Raw genomic sequence first — 24,732 nt, forward strand, 5'->3', positions numbered from 1 at the left:
GACAATGGAGAAACCAGCTAATAAAAAACAAATAAACAGGTTGTTAAATAAATCGAAAATTTCGAGCAAAATAAAATATAAAATAATAAGAAAAAAGTAAGGTTATAAAGTAAATTCTTTTTTTGCTCCTGAAGTTGCCGTAAACGTGTCACATATCTATAGAACTATACTACTATACATAAAGGCCCTGTGGTCGTGAGAGACAATCTACCTAGTCGGCCAGAAAACCCATGGGCGTAAATTAGTTTAGCATTATAACGTTTTTAAGTAGTTGCGATTGTTGAAAAAACTTGACTGTGATATGTAGTTGTCACAATTGTAATAACTTAGTTGCCCATATAACTAAAGATATTACTTAACGTTGTAACATCGTAATGTCAGTCGGGTTAGGGGTCGTTGGCCGAAACAACTGAAAATGCTCTCGGGCAACGTTATATACAGTGCATTTGTTTGTACTGACAACCAATGCGTCGAAAAATTGCTACTTGGGCCCGTTTTCGTCAAAAATTTATTTCTCCCTTTTCACGCCCAACAGCGGTATATTTTATTTTAAAATTTTAGATGGAGCGATGCCTATCGTCCAAAGAAGATGTTGGCAACCTAATGAAAACGAAACAGCACCTGACTATTGCACATGGTTTGAGACATCAGAGCAGAAAAAGAAAACAAATGCCATTATGATTGCTTGCAAGCATTGTACCGAGGACTTGTGTAATTTGGATAAGGAGTTCTGGCTGGACCCAAGATATATTAAGTACCCAAATTATGATCATGATAAACACCACCATCTTAACCACTATCACATCAATTATGATCATGAGAGATATGACGATATTAACTATTATCACACAAAATATGATCACGATAGGCATGACGACTATAACCATTATCTCACACATTATGATAATGTTAAACATGACTATCATAGATTTCCGTATTACACGCATCAGGAATATAATCGTTATTAAAATCCAACAATAAAATGTAATTACATATTAACTTCATAGGATTGTAATATAATTGTATATTGTGCAACAAGTGCAGAAAGGTACTAATTTCTCACGAGTTTGAAAAGTCTCACACGAGTGAGAAATTACCTTTCTGCACACGTGTTACACACTATACTTTTTCTACAACCACAGTTTTTGCTAAAAATAAAAATCACAATTTTCAAACGAAGATTAATTATTATAATAAATTATAAATTTTAAACTGTATTTAATTAATACTAATCAATTTAAATTCCTTATACCTAAACAAATTACACAGAAATCAGTTAAAAAATTAATGAACTGCCTTAATTTGTTTGAATTAAAACTATTTTAAATAATTATTATAAAGTAATGTCACATTTGACGTTATATTTATGAAGACACTGATTTCCACTATACCTACTTCATTCGACGTATCTTGCTGAGGTTGCTAAATCCTTATTGGTTAATTGACAATTATAAAATGTTTATTAAGAATAAAATTGTGAAATGAAACAGTTGTAACATTAATAATTTAATTTCTATACGATAATTAAGTATAATAACTGTCTTACAGGTTATAATATGTTTGTCTACACTTTAACCACAGATGTAAACAAAAGATATAAAGTTACTCAGAATGAGGTAGCCAGTTGTAGAATACTAAATTCAGGGCCGGTTGTTCGAACGCTAATCAAAACTGATCATTATCAAATATTTAATTACAATTATATTTGATTAAGGATTTTGAGGTTATGTTGACTGATTTATTTTATTATTTTGATTTTAATTTAAAATAAAACATAATTAAACTCTTTCTGAAGTTAATTTCTTGTTTTTACTTACAAATCAATAATAATAATAAGCAATTTTTAATAATTTAAAAGCTGCGGCTATATTTTAATTACTGTTTTACTTACAATCAACAACTGATTAGTGTTTTACATGTATTTTTCATGTCGCGATTTGATTTCCAACAAGAAAATTGATTACAATAAATTATTGATTATAATCAACTTCTTGATTAGCGTTCGAACAACCGGCCCTTAAAGTTCAAAAATAATCTGTTAAATTAGCGAATTTTCCAGATTTCTCGGATATGAGATGTACTTAAACCGGTTCTTTTTTGAAAAGTACTATCAAATCTAATATCTCAAATAAAAAAATTTAATCAAAACAAGTTACAATTATATTTTTTGTGGAATGTAATGGTACTGTGCAGAAAAGAACTTTTTCTATGGATGCTATACAATATGCAACTTCTCTCACAACTTACATACATTCAAAACGAACAATTCCTCATGCAGTGAGAAATATTTTTTCTCACGGGTTCTCCTACGGTGTTCCATACTATGAGCGTCGTTTCCATGGTAACATGCACAATACAAACATATAGTCCGTCCGCTATAACTTTTCCCATGCGGTACGATTCATTTTCAATCAAATTAAGTCAAGACAGAAAGTGAAACGTACGCAGATGTCTGTAGTCTATAGTATACAAAATGTATATACACATCTACGTTCGTTTCAATTTATGTTTTGACTTAAATTGATTGAAAATGAATCGTACCGCATGGGAAAAGTTATAGCGGATGGACTATAATTAATGTTGTCAAATATATGTGTTAAAAACAAAACCTAACAGGAATTACCTGTCAAAACTGCTCAAAAATAACTGTTAATTATAAAACACGCTGTATTTTCCTGTCACCGTGTCACAAAGAAAATTGCCCAGCGCAAGTACATGTAATAATAATTATTACATGTACTTGCGCTGTCCAATTTTTCGTATGACACGGTGACAGGAAAATACAGCCTGTTTTATATGTTCGTTCATGGGTATTCTTTCATTTTTCCTACTGTATATGTATTTTATTTTGATTAATGCATATAATATACTAGTCCATTCTTTCACGGTTTTTGCTCTAAATTTTAAAGAACAGCTTGGATTGACCTGAAATTTGGCATACGTATAGCTTACATGTCAAAGAAAAAAAGTGATATTGTGCCGATGTGTGCTTTTGCCCTGGGGGTGACTTTCACCCCTCTTGGGGGTGAAAAAATATATGTTCAAAATAAGTCCGCAAATGGGTAAACTGACTAATTTTAAGTAACTTTTGTTCTATAGAGCTTTTTCGCCAAGTCAACACTTTTCGAGTTATTTGCGAGTGAATATGTTCATTTTTCAACAAAATAACCACATTTTTAGACGGTTTTTTGCAAATAACTCAAAAAGTAAGTATTTTGTCGAAAAAAAAACGTTCTTAGCAAAAATATAGCACATAAAAAAGTAAAAAAAATGGTGTTCGCGTTAGGTCTCTGGATCTCGTAGAACCAGAGTTATAGCCAATGAAAAATAGATTCACATTCACCAAATTTCAAATAGAATATTTCGACGTGAAATATCCAAAAAATTAAGCACTTTTTGGGTAAAATCCATTATAATTTTTTTAAAGTGTTTTAAAAAAGCTTTATTTCTGTTTTTACAAAAAGTTTCTAGCATTAAATTTAAGCAAGTTACGCTCAAAAGAAAGTTGGTCCCTTTTGTTTTTGCAAAAAAAAAATCGGCAAGACCACCCCCTAATTAGCAACTTAAATGAAATTAATCGTTACCGCTCCACAAATTATTTTACTTATGTTGTGTTTATATGATCTGTAAGTTTCATCGATTCAAAGTGCTTATTTTTGAAAAAATTTGGTTTCAAAGTAAAATTTTTAAAAATTTAAATTTTGAAAAATATGCTTTTTTTCAAAATAACTCAAAAATTTTTAGAGATACCAAAAATCTCGAAAAACAAAAAAGTCAGATTTGCTTTTCTGAATATCATGTGTTTTTTTGTTTTTCTGTTGGACAAAAATTGATTAAGATTTGGTGTTTCTAAATTTGCATACATTCGTGATCAGTGACTCGTTCAACCCCTTTTAACTACAGCCCTTTCAATAATAAGGACTTTGAACCGATGAAACTTACAGATCATATAAACAATATATCCACGAGTCAAGAAACTTGTGAAGTCGTAACGATTAAGTTCATTTAAGATACTAATTAGGGGGTGATTTTCTCGATTTTTTTACCAAAACCAAAAGGGACTAACTTTATTTTGAGTTTAACTTGTTTAATTTTGATGCTAGAAATTTTTTTTATAAAACAAAAATGAAGCTTTTTTAAACATTTTAAATAAGTTGTAATGAGCTTTCCCCGAAATGTGCTTCATTTTTGGTTATTTCACGTTAAAGTGTTCCATTTCGAATTTGACGAATATGAACCTATTTTTCATTAGCTATATTTCTGCTAGGTGTAGAGACGTGATATATACACCATTTTTTAAAATTTTTTACAGGCTAAGAATGTTTTTTCGACAAAATTCTTACTATTTGAGTTATTTACGAAAAACCGTCTAAAACCGTGGTTATTTTGTTGAAAAACAAATAGAACAAAAGTTACTTAAAATTAGTCAGTTTATCCATTTCCTAACTTTTTTTGGACGAATATTTTTTCACCCCCAAAAGGGGGTGAAAACCACCCCCAGGGCAAAAGCACATATCGGCACAATAACACTTTTTTTCTTTGGCTTGTTAGCTATGTGTATGTCAAATTTCATGTCAATCCAAGCGGTTCTTTAAAATTTAGAGGTTTTGCAATATTTTACCGTTAAAGAACGGACATACCTAAAAGCAACTAAATTATTTAATTTTGAAGTTTGAACTTCTGACAAAACCGCATCCATAGAAAAAGTACAGTGTACAACACACGAGAAAATTACATATTTCTCCCTCGCTTGATTTGCGGCCCTCGCCTCGTGCCTCGGCTCGTGCCAACAATCTTCTGCGCTCCTGAGAAATATGTCTTTTTTCTCACTTGTACAATATACTATTCCGGCACAGAAACGTCACTTTTCTGCATACTAATGTCATATACCATAAACTGTGAGAAAATGTCAAGTTTCTTAACAAAAAACTCTGCAGAAAAGTGCATTTTGAATAGTGGTTGTAGAAAAAAATGGTTTTTTATAGATGGTTCTTAAGCTATCTTTGATTTTGTACTTAATATTTTTCACATGGAAATAAACAAAAAAAATAAAAAAAACTTAATTTTTTCAAAAAAATTGTTGTAGTATAACCTGTGAATCCCTCATCATCATCAGCATCATCATTTATCTTTCTCTTGCATCCCCTGTTGGATATACCTAAGTCTCCTCCATACCCTTCAATTTTTCTCTATCTTGTGCTTCTGTATCCAATTTCACACTGTTTTTCTCAAGTCATCCATCCATCTTTTTGGTGGTCTACCTCGGTGTCTTTTATCTTCTCTAGGTCTCCATATGATATGGATGATACCCAATTTGGGTTCCGCAAAGGACTTGGAACAAGAGAGGCATTGTTTGTGTTTAATGTCCTCTCTCAAAGATGCTTAGATATGAACCTGGATATTTATTCCTGTTTCATCGACTTCGAAAAAGCGTTCGACAGGGTCCGACATGAAAAACTAATAGAATTATTGAAAAACAGAGATATAGACAGACGAGATTTACGAATTATCATCAATCTGTATTGGAATCAAAAGGCCAATATAAAGATAGAAGAACAGGAGTCCGAGAATATTGATATAAAGAGAGGAGTAAGACAGGGTTGTGTTCTGTCTGATGGAATCTCTATAAACAAAAGAATAGTAAATAACATAAGATTCGCTGATGACACCGTTATAATGGCAGACATTCTGGAATCACTACAAGAATGGCTAAATAGAATTAACGATTATTGCATTCGATACGGACTAAAAATAAACAAGAAAAAAACTAAATTTATGATTGTCTCAAAAACAGAACATGGAAATGAAAGGTTAATAATAGAGCAAACCCAAATAGAAAAAGTTAAGACATACAAATATCTGGGAACCTTGGTTGATGACAAAAATGACCAAAGCAAAGAAATTAAAGTCCGAATTGAAACTGCAAAGCAAGCATTTATAAAAATGAAGACACTGCTTACAAACAAAGACCTTCAGTTGCCTCTCAGATTGAGTGCTCTAAGATGCTACATATTTTCTATATTGCTATACGGAATGGAAGCTTGGACATTGAAGAGACAACACATAAGAAGAATAGAAGCGTTCGAAATGTGGTGTTACAGAAGAATATTGAAAATTCAGTGGGTTCAAAGGATTACCAATGTTGAAGTGCTACGACGTTTAAATAAGGAGTTAGAAATTATGAAAAGTATAAAAACTAGAAAACTGGAATATTTGGGTCACATTACCACAGGAGAAAAATATGAGTTGCTGATAATTATTATGCAAGGAAGGATCCAAGGAAGAAGAGGCATAGGAAGAAGACGCATCTCCTGGCTGAGGAACCTTAGAGAATGGTTTAACTGTAGTTCATTACAACTATTCAGAGCAGTAGCCAACAAAGTGACCATAGCCATTATGATATCCAACCTCCGATAGGAGAGGTAACTTTAAGAAGAAGAAGGTCTCCATTCTATGAGTCTTTTGATCCACTTATTATCATTTAAACGTGCTACATGTCCAATCCAACTTCATTTGGCTTGTGCAATTTTTCTACATCTATCATAGGTCCTCTCTATCACTATCCTATTTGGTACCATATTTCTTCTTGTTATTCCCAAGATTGCCCTTTCTATTTTTCTTTGGGTTATTCTTAATTTATTTGCAGATGTTTATTCAAAGTTATGATTTGAACCATATTATATTACCGGCAGTATGCATGGGTTGTAAACTTTTTTTTTCAAGAAAATCGGTAGCATTCCTTTCAGAATATGTCACATCTTGCCAAATGCTGCCCATTCCAAGCCCATACGAAGTTGGATCTCACAAGTATGATTGTCTTTCCATATTCTAATTTCATGCCCTAAATCAGCGTTTCTCATCCTTTTACCATTTGCGACCCAATTTTCCAAAATTATTTTCACCGCGCCCCCCCCCTCGTACAATAATATATCATATGCAATAACAATGTACCTTAAGCATTTTGACAAAAAGTTCAACACCGATTTGGAACAGATTGTCTCTTTTCGCGGGAAGTTCCGAGTTATTTTGAACATTCTTGATCGTCTGCCTGCATCTCCATCTTCTCAGTTCTGGCTCTGACCAACCAGTCTTTGTCTTAGTCGAGTCAGTTCAGTCAGTCCTGTAACTGTTAAATTTATTGTGGATGTGTACATATTATGTTCTAGTTACACCCTGTTTCGGTCCACTTTTCTCTGCAGAACAAGCCCAAGGAAGTTACTAATTTACATTAAATTTGTTGATAATTAGTATTGAGTATTAATATAGTATTAATTAGTATTAATTTAGTATTCAATGCTCTTTAATTGTAGCTCCTTGTCAGTGTTCAGGGGTATTTTATTTTGTCAGAATTTTGTTTGGCTTTGTTTTTAGTAAATTAGTCAATGTTGGTGTTTTTTTTTATATACTCACGCCCCCCCATTACAAAAAGCGCGCCCCCCTAGGGGGGCGCGCCCCACAGGTTGAGAATCACTGCCCTAAATAGATATCGTGCCCACCTACTCTCATATCATCATCATCATCATCACCATCATCATCATCATCATCATCATCATCATCATCATCATCATCATCATCATCATCATCAACCCGTACTCGTCCACTGCTGGACATAGGTCTCCCTCAGCTCTTTCCATCTTTCTCTGTTTTGTGCGGCTTGCATCCAGTTGCCGACAATACGGTTCAGATCGTCAGCCCATCTGGTTGGTGGTCGTCCTCTGCTCCGTAGTGCTTCTTCTCGTGGTCTCCACTCGACGTTTTGTCCATCGGTTGTCTGACAATCTGGCGACGTGTCCTGCCCAATTCCACTTGAGCGACGCGATTCTTTTGACGGCGTCCGTTGTTTTTGTTCTACGACGTATTTCTCCGTTTGGGATTCGGTCCCTCAGGGAGACACCCAACATCTGGCGCTCCATAGCCCTCTGAGTTATGCGAATCTTGTTCACTACCTTATTTGTGAGTGTTAATGTTTCCGCTCCATAAGTGAGTACAGGCAATACACACTGGTCAAAGATTTTCCATTTCAGGCATATGGGTAAGTCCGATTTAAATACATAGCTCTGTTTACCAAACGCTGCCCAGGCTAATCCTATGCGACGTGGGAGCTCGCACGTCTGGTTATCTCTTCCCAACCGAATTTCATATCCCAAGTACTTATAAGATACAGTCTGCTCAATATCCAATCCATCAACAACAATATTACGATTTAGCACCAGATTAGTCATTATTTGCGTCTTGTTGATATTAATCTTTAGTCCAACCTCTAAGGAAGCCTGATATAACTTGTTCAACATTATTATTGCATCATCCATACGATCGGCTATAAGGACGATGTCATCTGCAAATCTCAAATGACTGAGCTTCTCTCCATTTATATTGATACCATATTCGTTCAGATCTGCCTTCTTAAAAGTGTGTTCTAAAAGGGTTGTGAACAGCTTTGGTGAGATGGTGTCTCCTTGCAGTACTCCTCGCTGCATAAAGAATTTATTAGTTTGTTGATCAGAGAGTCTTACGCTAGCCGTTGCATTGTGGTAGATATATTTTATCATGTTAGTGTAGCGATGGTCTATTCGGCATTCTGTCAATGCTTTTAACATTTTCTGCTGGTTTATGGTATCGAACGCTTTCTCGTAGTCCACGAATATCAGTGCCAATGGTTTGTTGTATTCCGCCGACTTCTCTATCAACTTTTCTCATAACATCACTTGTAACTAAATTGGTCATGTATTTTGTTTTTTGAAAGTTTATGTTCAGGCCTACTTGTTTTCTTGTTTTAGTTCTTCTATAATTTCGTGAGATTCATTTTAACTCTCGTTACAAAAAATTTTATTACAATTTATTGTGATTTATTCCTATGTGGAAAATATTTTATATAAAATGCAATGTATGCAGACGTATAATATAATCTACATAATATACATAACCTGTAATTGTACGAAAAACCTAATAAATACCTATTATCAGTATTTATATTTTTTCTATCCTGATTTGTCACAGTATAATGCAAACGAAAACGGATTAGGGCGCAGACGCTATATTTTTTTTAGCTCTACCACCGGTGGCTAGGCCACTTAGAGAGAATGAATGAGGCGGTGCCGTCGAAACACATTTATAGCCAGAGATCGGATGGAGTGAGAAGAAGAGGCAGTCCCAGAGCACAATTTAAGGACCAGGTGGAAGACGCCTTGCGAGTGTTAGAAGAGCGAAATTTTAAGCCAAGGCGAAGGATAAGAAGGAATGGAAGCTGATTCTTGAACAGGCCAAGACCCACCATGGGTTGTAGAGCCAATGCTGATGATGATAATACCAATGAATCAGTAAGGTCACTCTCGGTTTTGACGATTCCAATTTTGCAATCCACTCCTGAGACAAAATTTTGATTGGATTCTGTCTGTTATTTCTTCAGTAACATCGTTGTCACCTGTGATTACAGCCCCCAGATACTTAAAACGTTGTACTCTTTCGAAATTGAAGATGTTGACGGTCACATTTTGTCCTATCCTGTAGCAAGCAAGCAAGCAATTTGATTTAACCCGACCTGTGGGAGATGTCCACCCTATCGAAAAAGTACATTCGGGTGTAACAATTCATTGGGGCGAGGTGTTTTGACCCGAGTTTAAAACAAGGATCACCCCACCTCGCTCCAATGCCGCAGGCCATCCCTTTCCCCCCATAGCAAGCTGATGCGCGATGAGTGCACAACTATCGTAGCCAAATGCTCTTCACAATGGAATCCTGGGTAATAAGATTCCAATGTGGTACCCTAATCGAATGCAAAAACTAGGCCAGCGTGAAGCGCTCTATGCCTTTATCTTCTTACTTACTTATCCGCGGGAACTAAAATTGCTTGCTTGGGCCCGAAGTCATTGTACCAAGCCCCACTGAGCTCAGTCCAATGGCTTGGAACTCAAGAATTTTATGATTTTTTTGTTTTTTTTTTTGTGATTTTTTTGGTGGCTTACGCTTTTTTGTTTTTTTGTGTTTTTTTGTTTGGCTAACGCCTTTTCCTCTATATTCTTACTGGTTTGCTTACCTGGTCGTGATGTTGGACCTACGCTTGGGTTGCGTGTTTTCTTCGCCACTTGGAGTTTCGAGCTACGAACTGACTACTATCACTTTTACTTTTTTATTTACTTTGTCACTCTTATTATATTCACTTTAATCCACTATTTGCTGTTTAGGACGTCTGTGCTTCCATCGGTGGAACGCGTCATACCCTAGCATCTCTCGCAGTATGTGACTTGGGTGGTGCTCCAGTTCTGCGAATTTGACCCTTGCCTTATCTGTCATCATTTCGGTGACTCTCACCTGTTGAAGTTCTCTAAACAGGAATCTTTCTGCTACGTATCTTGGGACTCTGGCTGCTTCTCTTAAGCTGGTGTTGTGGACCGCTTGTATCTTCTTTTTGTGGGTGTTACATACTTGTCCCCATGCGAGAGATGCGTATGTTAATACCGGTAATATTATGCTGTTTAGTAATCTTAACCTTGTTTTTAGTCTTAGTTCACTTTTTCTGCCTGTGAGTCCTCTTGTGTTGCTTTCGCGATGTTGGCCTTCTGGACTGTGGCTTCTACGTATTTTTGGAAGGTTAATGCTTTGTCCATGATGACTCCTAAGTATTTAGCTTCATTTTTCCACTCGATGGGGTTGTCCTGCACCGTCAGCTGTTCTTCTGGCTGTTGTCTTCTTTTCTTATATAGTACCGCTTGCGTCTTTTCTGAGTTGATGGCTATTTTCCATTTTATACTCCATTCCTCTATGTCTTCTAACGCTGTTTGCAGGTTGGTCGCTGCTATGTCTACGTTTCTGTGTTTGGCCGCTATCGCTGTGTCGTCGGAGTAGAGGCTCATAAGGGTCCCTGGTGTTCTAGGTACATCAGCGGTGTATATTGTGTACAGCAGAGGTGACAGGACCGCTCCCTGTGGCACTCCAGCCTCCGGGCTTCCGAGCTCGGACAGGACTTGTCCTATCCGAAACCTGAAGCTCCGGCCGCCTAAGCAAGATGAGATTAGCCTCGTCATCGCTCCGCTGTACCCATAACCTCGCATTTTGTATAAGAGCCCCTTATGCCATACTCTGTCGAAAGCTTTGCTTACGTCCAGGAATGCTGCTCCAGTGTACTGCTTGTCGTTGAATCCAGCTGCTATGTACTCAGTTAGTCTGAGTACTTGTAGCTCGCTGGAGTGCGAAACCGAATTGATCTTCTGGGATTATCTCTAATCTGTTTGTTTCCGCTTGCAGTCTGCTGAGAATGATTCTTTCCACTATCTTGCTGATCGCTGGGAGTAAGCTGATTGGCCTGTAGTTCTGCGGGAATGTGTGGTTCTTGCCAGGTTTTGGGATCATAATGACATGGGCCTCTTTCCATCTGTTCGGGAATATTCTGTATCTTAATATCGCGTTCACTATGTTTGTAAAGTACACTATAGCTCTTATGGGCAAACACTTTAGGGCTCTATTTGTTATTTTGTCTAGACCAGGCGCTTTTCTCGGTGAACTGTTTCTAATGTGTTCGTTGATTTCTTCCGGTGATGTTGGGGGAATGATGTCTTCTGGGTCTTCTGGTCTTTCTTCTTGTTCTTCGACTTCTTCTAAGAAGTCTGCATCTTCGTCTTGGTGGAAGTTTAACCTGTATTCTCTTTCGAGTGTAGACCTCATCACCTCTGCTTTTTCCTCTATTGTATACACCATACCGTTTTCTCCATGTAATGGGGGGATGGGGTTTTCTATCGCTTCTCATCATTTTCTGGAGCTTCCAAACATTTTTCATGTTTGAGTATAGTTCTTCCATCTCTTGTACAAAGTTGTCCCATTTTTCGCTGCGGTGATGCTGTAGAGCCGTTTTGACCTCTCTGTTTAATGTATTTGCCCAGGTTTTGTCTACTCGGTTTCTTGTTCTTCTGGCTATTTGCTTCGCTCTATTTTTTTCCCTTATCAAGTCTTGTATTTCTTGTGGTATGTCTTTGAACCTTCCCGTGTGGATCTCGACTTCTTCCTCTGTTGTGCTGTTTCTGATTGCTTCTTGGATGATGTTTTCTAGCTCTAGGACTTCTTCTTCTATTTGTTGAGGGTTATTTATAACTGGCACTATATTTATTCCTTCACTCACTAATCTTTTGTAATTTGTCCACTTTATTTTCTTTTTTATTCTTTTCGGCGTGTTTGTTTCTTCCCATGTTCCTATTTCTAGTAGAATGGGGTTGTGATCTGTTGTTCCTTCGTTCAGCGTGATTAGTTCAGCTTCTAGTCCTAGGTTTTTGGCCACAACGATGTCGATATGGGTGGGAAGTCCATTTCCTGGGAAGTGTGTTGTTTCTTCTGGGCCCATTGCAAGTGTATCTTCGTTATTTTCTATGTAGCTATTTAGTAGTCGTCCGTTTCTGTTCGTAGCTCTTTGTCCTATCCTGTCTCTTCGTGTCGTTCTATTTATACACATATATTTCGTCTTCTCTTCATTAATCCTCAGCCCTACTTCGCTTGTTGCTCCTTCCACTTTGTTGAAAATGGCTTTTGTGGATAGGATGGAGTCTCCAACCAGATAAATGTCATCTGCGTAAGCTAGTAAAAACTTAGGACCTTGAACCGATAGCAGTTCTGTTTTTATTTCGGCAGACCTCATGGCTTTCTCTAATACAAGTTTAAAAAGTAGTGGAGATAACGCATCACCCTGTTTAAGTCCACTGTTGATTTCAAAGCTGTCAGACAGTTTATTATTTACACGTACTTTTGATATTTCACCCTCCGTACAGACTTTAGTGATCTGAATGAGTTTCTTTGGTATTGAGAACTCCGCCATTGCATTCCATACTTGGCTTCTTTCTACGCTATCATATGCCTATCGAAAGTATATGAAGAGATTATGTATGGGTCTGTTATACTCCCATCCCTTTTCTAGAAGCTATCTCAGCAAGAATAGCTGATCTATTGTGGATCTGTTTGCTCTAAAACCGGCTTGATATTCTCCTAGGAAATTTTCAGCATAGGGGGTTAGTCTACTGATAATGATGTTTGAGAGGATTTTATATGCCGTCTTTAGGAGTGAAATTCCTCTATAATTAGCGCATTTTGTTTTGTCCCCTTTTTTGTGGATGGGTACTATGACGTTTTCCTTCCATCTTGCTGGTATCCTTTCTTCTAACCATATTTGTGTTATTAACTGGTGGATTTGGCAATGTAGTGGGTCTCCACCATATTTCAGAAGTTCTGCTGCTATATCGTCCGTACCCGGCGCTTTGTGATTTTTCAGCTTATTTAAGGCCTTTTGGGATTCTCGACGGGCATGTCCACTGTGATATAGATCTCTTCTTTGTGCTGTTCTTCCTGTATGATGTTTAGAAGGTTCCTGAAATACCCTTTCCATTCTTCTGTGAGTTCTTTATCGTCGATTATCATATGACCTTGATTGTCTCTCAGTGTATGGATAGAATTGGATCTATGTCCTCTTTTCTCGTGGAAATTACTTTATATAATTCTCTGGAGTCTGATTTGGATCGGTCTCTCTCCATAGCTTCATATTTTTGTTGTTCGCAGTTTCTTTTCTTTGTGCGTATCATTTTTCTTGTTTCTTTTCGGCAGTCGTCGTATTCCTTTTTACTTTTGTCTGTTTGTAGTTGTATCCATGTCTTCCTTACTGTTTGTCTTTTTTCCAGCCGTTTCCGACATTTCTCGTCATACCATGTTTTTGCCCTTTTCTGCCTACTCCTTCCAAAGATCTTGTCGGCTGACTTGTTATTATTTTGGCAGTCGTTTCCCACAGCTCTTCTATATCATTGTAAACTGTTTCAGAGTTCGTTTGTTCAAGTTGTTCTATATATTTTTATAGTGCAGTCACTGAAGGTGAATATGAGCTATTACCTCCGATTTCGTTGAACCTCCATCGATTTGCACGAAAATTGGTGAGTGGTTAGAGGATACCTCAAAGAACAAAGGTGACATGGTGCCAACTTGCGCTTTTACCCTGGGGGTGGATGCCACCCCTCCTCGGGGGTGAAAATTATTTTATAAAAAATAATCCCACAATTCGATAGAGCGACAAATTATAAGCAAAATTTGTTATATAAAGTTATTAAAATAAATCAAAACTTTTTGAGTTATTAAAGATCAAAGATTTTAATTTTTCGTGAGAAAAATGCATGTTTTTAACCGATCTTTCATAAATAACTCAAAAACTATAAGTTTTTATAAAAAAGTTATTATTTTTAAAATTGAGGCTAATAAAAAATCAAATAAATTCCTTACTAGAAAAACCTTTCAATGTTAACTGAAAGTGAGTTATAGGTAATTGAATATATATTTTTTTCGTCGAGTACCCAAATCTAAGTATTCAAGCTTAAATACCGGGAAAATGATGCATTTTATAGCATAAACTTATTAAACATTTGTCAAAGCTCATTGAAATATCTATCAAATAAGTGCTCGAACAAGTTGATAGCATTAAAGTTTATGCACCAAAAATGTTTCAAAATGTATCTTTTAAAAAATTTTCTAAAAAATGGTATTGTTTTTTTTTGTAAATAACTCCGTTAAATTTTAAAGTAGCAAGTTCATCTAATAACTGGTTAAAATTTTATTCCAAGAGCTATTAAAAAACGTCAAAATAATCATTTATACCTCTTACTTTTAAAAAAATAAAAGGTTAAATGGCCCCGGTTACATGGTTCTCGCAGCAAAATTGAAATTTTAAACGTTTCTATCTCGGTTACTTTTTACTCTAAGAAAATAGTAAAATGGGTAAGGTATTTTTTACAGAAAAAACTAAAATTTAGTTATTTATCATTTTTTACGTATATTGAGTATTTTTGGCCAGAGCGTTATCGAGAGAAATCAGAAAACAGTGCCGCAAAGATAAAGCTGATTACATATCTCAAATATGCAGAGAGATAGAGGAACATGGCTGTCGAAATGAACCGAGGGATTTATTCCAGAAGATCAAACTCCTTACCAGAGAATTTAAGCCTCAAGCGTGGTCTGTAATAGATAAGGAAGGTAATTTAAAGACCGATACTGATGAAATATTGGAAACATGGCGAAAATACTGTGGCGAGCTATATAAAAATAACGAGGTATCAGCAGAAAATCAGTGGCCTTCTGACTACCCTAGAGAACCTACTGTCTTACTTGCTGAAGTCAAAGATGCAATTAAGTCACTAAAGAGAAATAAATCCCCAGGCATTGATTCAATACCATGTGAAATACTACAGTTACTAGCTGACAAAGGATTACATATCATCCATTATATCTGTGTCGCTGTTTGGAATTCAGGAAAATGGCCATCTGATTGGTGTACCTCAATTATTTATATCCCACTGCACAAAAAAGGAACTATTACCAGATGTGAAAACTACCGCACACTGTCACTAATAACACATGCTAGTAAAATCTTGTTGCATATCATCAAAAACAGATTAAAAACATATCTACATTACCCAATAACTCAGGAACAAGCGGGGTTTGTAAAGGGTAAAGGTACAAGGGAACAAATCCTGAACCTGAGACAACTCATTGAAAAGTCTAGAGAATTTCAAGTACCTATGATTATATGCTTCGTTGACTACCAAAAGGCATTTGATTGTATAAGCTGGATAAATCTGTGATCAATTTTAATAGAAATGGGTGCACCAATGCACCTGGTGACACTTATTAAAAATCTGTACCAGTCTAATATAGCGACAGTACGACTAGATCAGAAGTTCTCAAACCAATTCAAGGCCGAGAGAGGTGTTAGACAAGGATGCGTGTTGTCACCTGACTTATTTAACATTTATGGTGAACATGTCATGAGGATGGTTTTAGAAGGATGGGCCGGTGGAGTAACAGTAGCTGGTAAGAAAATCTCCAATTTAAGATTTGCTGATGACACTACACTTATAGCAGTAAATGAGCAAGAAATGTTTGATCTTCTGCGAAGAGTTGAGTACGAAAGCAATAGAGTTGGTCTGAAAATCAATAAAGCTAAGACAAAAATAATGGTGGTCGACAGATTTGACACTATTCAACTGACTGACATATTACAGGAATACCAGATAGTAAACACTTTTGTCTATCTCGGGTCTAGTATAACTAACGATGGTAACTGTGAAGCAGAAGTTCGGAGACGTATTGGTATGGCAAAAAATGCGATGAGTCGCCTAACTAAGGTTTGGAAAGAAAGATCTATCTCTCAAAATATCAAGATGAGACTGGTGAATGCCCTTGTATTCTCAATATTTCTATACGGAGCAGAGACTTGGACTCTTCGCGCATGCGAGCGCCAAAAAATTGATGCCTTTGAGATGTGGTGCTGGAGAAGAATGCTGCGCATACATTGGACAGCTCATAGGACAAACGTTTCCATTCTAAACCAACTCAATATTAAAAAAAGGCTGTCCACAATATGTCTGCAACGAATTCTGCAGTTCTTTGGTCACGTAGTTCGCAGATGTGACGACATTTTGGAGAGATTAATTGTTTCTGGGAACATTCCGGGGAGAAGATCAAGAGGACGATTACCAACTAGATGGTCTGACCAAATAAAGCATTCAGCTGGAAACTCATTCTGCGAAGCTCTTAGAGCAGCAGAAGATGGAGAACAATGGAGAAACATTGTTAGGAATATTGGAAGAAATCACGATCCTCAGTAATGGGGAAACGACAGGAGAGAGAGAGTATTTTTGGAGTTATTATCAAAAGAAAATGAAAAGTACGATAATTCTAAAAATTCTGATTTTTTTAAATTATACCTTTTTTTCAAAAATATGCATTCTAAACCGGTCAAATTTGTTGAAATAATTAAGTATGATAACATAAAGAAATTCTTGTGAGGATTACTACAAATTTTAATTTTTGCGGAAATGGCGTATGTTTAGTTTTTAACTTTTTCCTAAAAAAATCGAAAGGGTTCTCTTATTTTCATCATAACTTGCTTAATTTTGATGCTATTAACTTCTACTGAAGCTCATTTGATAGGTATTCCGAAGTACTTTGACAAGTGCTTAACAAGTATATTCTATAAAATGCATCGTTTTCCCGTTATGTAAGCTTGAATACTTAGATTTGAGTACTCGTCGAAAAAAATATGCATTCAATTACTCATAACTCACTTTAAAATAACACTAGTTTAGTTCTTTAAGTAGGGAGTGTATTAAATTTTTTATTATCTTTAATTTTGGTAGGAATAGCTTTTTTACAAAAGCTTATAGTTTTTGAGTAATACGTGAAAAACAACTTTAAAACATGCATTTTTTAAAGAAAAAATAAAATAAAATCTTTGATATTTAATAACTCAAAAAGTATTGATTTATGTTAATAACTTTATATAACAAATTTTGCCTAGAATTTGCCCCTCTATCGATTTCTGGTATTATTTTTAATAAAAAAATTTCACCCCCGAGAAGAAGTGGCAACCACCCCCAGGGTAAAAGCGCAAGTTAACATTATGTCACCTTTGTTCCTTGAATTATCTTCTAACGACTCACCAATTTTCATGAAAATCGATGAAGGTTCAACGAAATCGGAGGTGAAAACCTTCAGTGACTCCACTATTAATGTTTCTCTGTATTCTGCATTTCGTTTATGTTCCATTGTCGGTTCATTGATGCGAAATGCAAAATTTTGAATGCGTGATGATAACTACCAACCACGGCAAATGCGTGACGGTAACGACCTATCACGGCAAACTTAGGATGCCGTTAAATGTCAATCATCTGCGAAAGGGACTAACATTTTTTATGAATTTGGTGACAATTTCACCGTTACCGTGAAACCAAAGCCGTCTTATATTTCAGTTCGTTCAGAGAGCTCTACAAGCACTTTGACCGGTTTCAAAACTTTTTAGTTTATCGTCAGAGAATGCATTTGTAGCTATCTCTTTATAACTAAATGCAGTGGCGTAGCTAGCCCCACAGGGGCCCCATATCAAAGTTTGTCGAGGGGCCCTCTTTTACCACTGATTTGGCATAATGCTAAAAAAATGTTTAACAAAAGAAGCAAAAACGCTTGTATAAAATACACTGCCCTTCATAAGTTAGGGATATAGAAATTATGCTCATTTTCAAAGTTGATTTTTTCGTGAAGAGATTAACGGATACCGCTATTTTTTTTTGAAGTTATACTTCTTTACGATCGAGAGTGAAATTTTATAATACCGCGCGCATGCACACACAGACTGTATGTAGTTCGTTGCCAATCTTTCAAGATAATATGTATGTATCAGCGCTATCAGCGCAAATAAATCATTAAATGGATATAGTGTTTTTAGTAAATGTATTATTTATTATAATTTTTGTGTCTTTGGATTTGTCTTCCTCGGGAATAAGATATTTTATAATAATAGTAAGTATATTTAAAGTATTTTTGTATATTCACTTGGTCTATTAAATTTGTCAGTATGTATGAGAAATCTTGTAACCTTGTCAAGGCGAAGGGAATATAGCTCAGTGAGAGAGCGTGTGACCGGAGATCGAGAGGTCCCGGGTTCATTCATATTCTTTTTTTTTAATTTTTGGTATCGTTTTAATAATTTTTTTAAAGTGGTAGGTAAGAAAGTTAGTTTAATATTTAAATAAAATACAAATAACCTGTTAATTATATTTATTTCTGTAAAATTATATAACAGAATTATAACTTCTGACGTGCGTACAAAGTACACACACATTCTTTATTATTATTTTAGATTTTTCTTTAATATTTAAGCAGTTGTGCAAAGGTTTACTCGAACTTCGTTTGAAGAAATAAAATGTTTTTCTTATGTGAAGTTTGAGACACGGAGGACGAGGTACAAAAATGTGAGTATAAATCGGAATCGTATTGTAGTCTTATGTTTTGTGAACATTTTTTTTTTGAAACACCTTGATATCTTTACAAACAAAGAAAATAGGTGGTTTTACTCTTTAACATGAATGTGTTTTAACTAAAACAAAACTAAATTAACAATAAAAAATAACAGTTAACAAAACTTTAAAAACAGAAAGGCATATAACATAAACAGTTCTTCTCGACACCTAAGAGTTATTTGTCGACTAGGTAAGCGGTATGCACAGCGCAATATAAGAGAGACGAGATTGTTTAATGGAGGTTCTGTGATGTTTTGGGGAAGACTTTCCTTGACATTAAGTACGGATTTGGTGTCTAGGTGGATGCTCTTTAAATAGCGAGGGGTAAATTACACATATTTTTTATTTGAACACTCTATGTATATAGGAAATAATTTCAAGTTAGTGATATGATAAGACATAGCCACCTCACTTATCGAATGTCATCAGTTAAAACACATGTCATATTAAAAAGTAAAACCGTTTGTTTCTTTGTTATTAAAGATATAAGCGAAATTTAAAAAATAAAATGTTCACAAGATGTGAGACTACAACATAATATCGATGTATCTTTGTACCTTTTTCTCCCACAGTATGTCTCAAACTTTTGTTTCGGTTAAAACACACACGTTAAACTACAAAACTGTATATTTAATTTGTATCTAAAGATAACAGAGACATTCAAACGCCAAAATATTCTCAAAATATAAGACTACAATATGATTCCGATGTATACTTACATTTGTACCTCGTTCTCCCTACAGGGTGTCTCAAACTTAACATAAGAAAAACACTTCTTTTCTTTCACCCGGTATAAGTACAAAAAAAGAAGTTTGAGTAAACCTTTGCACAACTGTCTAAATACTAAAGAAAAATCTAAAAGAATAAAAAAATTAGCGGAATCCGTTAATATGTTCACGAAAAAACAACTATGAAAATGAGCATAATTTTCTATATCCCTAACTTATGCCTCGTAGTATAGAATATAAATATGCTTTATTGTCACTGAAAATTTTATAATTTTATGGACAAAGCTTACAAGGAGTAGGAAAAAACCACCAACATATACAGTTTACTTAAATTACATAAATTGTCAATATTATTACAAAATAAAAGATAATAAAATAAAACAAAACAATACAGGGTGTTTCATTAATTATTGGAAATATTTTAACTGTAGATAGTTGGGCTCAAATTATTAAGGTTTAACCCAAATCACCTACTCCGAAAATGCTTCCTAAGAAATCTGGAGTTCTTTGAAAATGGTGTCTTTTAATTAGTTTTTTTTAAATACCTCTAGAACACTTCTTTTTAGAAAAACGAAAACTGGTACGCCTATTTATCTTCCAGAGACAAATCGATTTCATAGCTTGCGAATTTCTAGTACCGGTCATATGTGTCCCCTTTGAGTAGGGCAACGGTTATTTTGTCGCATAATTTTTTGTCTTTAATTTTAAAGCATTTTTGACACTGGATTATTAAATTGTGAGGTAATCTAGTACTAAAAGTTACTCTTACTTTAGACGGTAGAATACACCGTTTTCTAGAGAAATCGATTTGAAAATTTCTTTTTTTGATTTTGAACGAAATTTCAAAAAATTTTCAAAAAAAACGGTGTGTTTTACGAACTTAAAGCAAGAGTAACTTTTAGTACTAGAATGACTTATAATTTAATAATCTAGTGTCAAAAATGCCTCAAAATTAAAGACACAAAAATAATGCGATAAAATAACCGTTGACTTACCCAAAACGTACGCATATGACCGGTACTAGAAAATCGCAATTGATGAAATCGATTCATCTCTGGAATAAACGTACCAGTTTTCGTTTTTGTTTCCAGTGTTTTTTTGAAAATTTTTCTCAAATTAAAAATACATAATAAACCAAAGTCGAAAAATAGATTTGAATTGTTGAGACTCATTGTTTGAAAACAGATTCAGTTTTTTTAAGCTAAGGATGAATCGGCATTCAAAATAAGCGTAAACAAAGAAGCTGTTCTTTAACGGTGAGTGACCGGCAATAAGATATACCTAAACACAATAATTTTATAGATAAAGAACAGATTACACGAAAAATATACGCAAACAATAGACAGTGTTTCAAATATTCAAAGGTAAAGCGATTACAAATATTGCAATTTCTCATTATAAATTATACAATGTCTCACACAGAGCCAACGGTAAATAGACAATAAAAAGTAGCTTTGAAAACAAAAAAGCTCTGTTGTTATGGAACGGCAGCGGCAAAAAATAGATAGGTACCTGTACATAAATAAAGTTCATATAGATAAAGAATCCATTTACACGAAAGTGTCGATATCCAAACAATATACCCTGTTTCAAAGCGTTTTAATAGTGATATAATAATTGTAGAATATTTTGTTCAATTTTTTTAAAATGGAATTTTGTTTCGACATACCTCGTTGGGGCCCCTGAATGTTGGGGGCCCCGTATAATTGATACGGCTGATACGGCGGTAGCTACGCCTCTGACTAAATGGCACGTGTGTCTTAACGACATCCGCTAGAAACAAGTCAGAGTTTTCAATCTAATAAAATACATTAAGCATCAAAATTAACGCACCACGTAAAAATGGGACATATTTGATGGCTCGTATTTCCCAAACCTGTTATCCGATTTAAGTGATTTTTTTAGTATATTATATATTTATTTTTCAAGAATATCGATGTAATAATATCATTGCTAAAGAGGTAAGTGTCACTGTATACCGGGTGTAATAATGATAGTGTGTTTTTTAATAATGTGGAGTTCGAATCGGGGGAGAAACTATTAACAACATCAGATATGCAGACGACACCGCGATCATGGCTGAAAATATCGAAGATCTTCAATTCCTTATAGATCGAGTCACTAGAGAATGATCCAATAACGGACTTAACATAAATGCAACAAAGACAAAGTTACTTGTGGTTAGTAAACAAGACGTCGGCCCTATGCAACTTATTGTCAATGATGAATCAATAACAAAAGTTAACCATTTTAAATACCTAGGATGTTGGATAAACGAGACACTAAATCCGGATGAAGAAATTAAAACTCGTATAGAAATTGCAAGAGGAGCATTTATGAAACTTAGATCTATTCTGAGCAACTCTCAGCTGAACTTACAACTAAGAATCAAGTTCCTAAAATGTTATGTGTATCCTGTATTACTATATGGATGTGAAACCTGGATCATGAAGGTTAACATGATGAACAAATCAGAAGCCTTTGAGATGTGGTCGTATCGTAGAATGCTCAGAATATCTTGGGTTCAACGCATTTCAAACAGAGAAGTCTTAAACCGAGTAGGTCAAGGCGAAGGTGACTTAATGAAGATGATAAAAAAGAGAAAACTTGAATATCTGGGGCATATAATGAGAGGTAGCAGATACAGGATGCTGCAGTTAATACTCAATGGAAAGATCCACGGAAAAAGAGGAATTGGTCGAAAGAAATATGCATGGCTCCGAAACCTTCGTCAATGGACTGGCTTATCAGCAGATCAATTGTTACATGCCGCACAAGATCGAGAACGATATCGGCAAATTGTTATGGAAGCTACCCACGCCTAAAAATTTGGGCACGGTACTTAAAGAAGAAGAAGAAGATATTTATTTTTCAAGAATATCGATGTAATAATATCATTGCTAAAGAGGTAAGTGTCACTGTATACCGGGTGTAATAATGATAGTGTGTTTTTTCCTCAAAGTTTGGAACACCCTGTGGAATATTCTAGCGTATATAAAATACTGAAATTAAAACTTAAGTGTAGCCTTAGGCTTTTTTAACATTTCGCTTTTTGATTCATTCACTTGTGTGGAATAATAAAAAAGTTAGGTACTTTAACAACTAGCCATGTTATTCAGCAATACAGGGTGTTTCTAAATAAGTGCGACAAACTTTAAGGGGTAATTCTACATGAAAAAATAATGACCATTTGCTTTATAATCATATGTCCGCAAATGCTTTGTTTCCGAGATACGGGATGTTGAATTCTTTTTTACAAACTGACGATTTATTTATTGCTCTAAAACTGGTTGCGATATGAAAATGAAATTTGGTAGGATTTAAGGGGTAGTTATTGCGCATTTCTTGATATACAATCAAGAGTTTTATATTCACCATTGGCATGCATATCTAAAATGTTTATACCGGTATGCACGCCAATGGTGAATATAAAATTCTTAATTATATGTCGAAAAATGCGCAATAACTACCCCTTAAAACCTACCAAATTTCTTTTGCATATCTCAACCAGTTTTAGAGCAATAAATAAATCGTCAGTTTGTAAAAAGAAATTCAACATCCCGTATCTCGGAAACAAAGCATTTGCGGACATAATATGTTTATAATGCAAACGGTCATTATTTTTTCATGCAGAATTAGGCCAATCAAGTTAGGTTTTTACTAGACATAACGGAAAAGACGAGGTTTGACAGTTGAAATGTGTAGTATGAGATATTACAAAAAGACTACCATCTTTGGATTCATCAATTTTTTAGTGGAACATTTTTTAAATAAACAATCAAAACGTCAAACTTAGTTTATTACTCATAACTTAAAAACTTGTTTATTTAGAAATTTGACGTCCACAGGTAACTTTCTCAGAAAAAAAAGATACATCGAATGAGATACGCTAAATAAAAATCGGTTAATAAACAAAAAAGTTATTGTAAAACGGATGACAAAATCATTGTTTTTGAATATAGTTAATAACAATTTTATTGTTTGTTAAAATACGTTTTAATATACCCAAAATTGAGGGCACTATGGTGTTTGAATGGTTTGCAAAAAATGGTCCAGATCTGTTAAATAGTTTTCGTAAAATTGAATTTGTTTATAAAATTTTTTGAAAAACGAGTTAATTTTTGAGGCTGGTCCAGTTAATATGGCTGAATGTATCTCAATAATCCGGGGCTCATTTCCTTCTTTAAGATGTATTATATGTACAGCTTGTGAAAAAAAAAATAAAAAAAATTACATATACGTACACAAAATTATTTGTTAATAAATAGCAGTTTTTAAGCTTATAAACAATTACAATAATTTCGTAGAAATTAGGTCAAATTAAATGGCAGTAAAAAATACGGAAAGCTGGTTAAAATACACAACTTTCAAAAAAAAATTTTAGGTCCTACGACCCTTGGGGTCTGAGATAGCCCCTTTTTTTTTGAAAAAATCACTGTTACGTTAATTAACAACACTAAGAGCTGAAATTAACCAATCTTTTATAAAAAAGTCAAAGTTTTTAACAAAGTTTTTAGTAAGAAAAAATGTTAAAAATTGTTTAAATAGGAGTGTTATAAACACAGAGTATTTTGCGTTCCGACTAAAGTAAAAAATAGCGGGCGTAGTCGACTGACTGAATAGTGGGCGCGGTTGGCGACCGGCATGCGGCAGCATCTATTAAAATTACGTTATCCCGCCCACAAAAATCCACTTTAAGGTGAATAACAAATTTTCGTCATTCCTTATGTTTTCGAGGTCTCTGAATCCGAATATGGAGTTAATTTTTTTCTAGAATTAGTGGAACATGTTCAAAAATCAAATTTTATGCAAAAATGCGAAAAATTAATTTTGATGATTTTTCAATTTTAACTCGCTGTATTTTTGGTCGCTGTAAATATATCCTTTTGAAAATTATACTGTGTTATCTATGAAGCATTTAGATAACAATGAGATTTGTCCAAAATGACTCAACACGTTAAAAGAGAAGTTGTTAATTTTTAAACATTTTGTCGTCAGATTTCGTTACTTTCATGTTTACTTAAAAAAGTTGAGTGACAAACTTTTTAGTTTATAATTTTAATTAACACAGAAATAAAATATAATTTATGAAGAAGTTTTCCAAAAAAATTTAATTTAAAATATGCAATAGAAAAAATGTTATGTGACTTTATAGACGAGCGGCACACCCCAAAAAAAGCTTATTTCTCGAGATA

General features: G+C 34.7%; 2 protein-coding genes across 4 annotated transcripts in view; one reads left to right on the forward strand and one right to left on the reverse strand.

Moving 5' to 3' along the window:
- Nucleotides 1-8,966, forward strand: part of LOC114337817 (uncharacterized) — a 79,078-nt gene extending 70,112 nt beyond the window's left edge. Inside the window, exon 4 of the mRNA XM_028288352.2 lies at nt 562-8,966. Coding sequence (XP_028144153.2) covers nt 562-968 — 407 coding nt within the window. The 3' untranslated portion in view covers nt 969-8,966. The remainder of the gene's footprint in view (nt 1-561) is intronic.
- Nucleotides 1-24,732, reverse strand: part of LOC114337816 (relaxin receptor 2) — an 800,386-nt gene that overhangs the window by 191,501 nt on the left and 584,153 nt on the right. The window lies entirely within an intron of this gene.

This window comes from Diabrotica virgifera, chromosome 2 (assembly GCF_917563875.1).
Source record: "Diabrotica virgifera virgifera chromosome 2, PGI_DIABVI_V3a".
Classification (NCBI taxonomy): Eukaryota; Metazoa; Arthropoda; class Insecta; order Coleoptera; family Chrysomelidae; genus Diabrotica; species Diabrotica virgifera.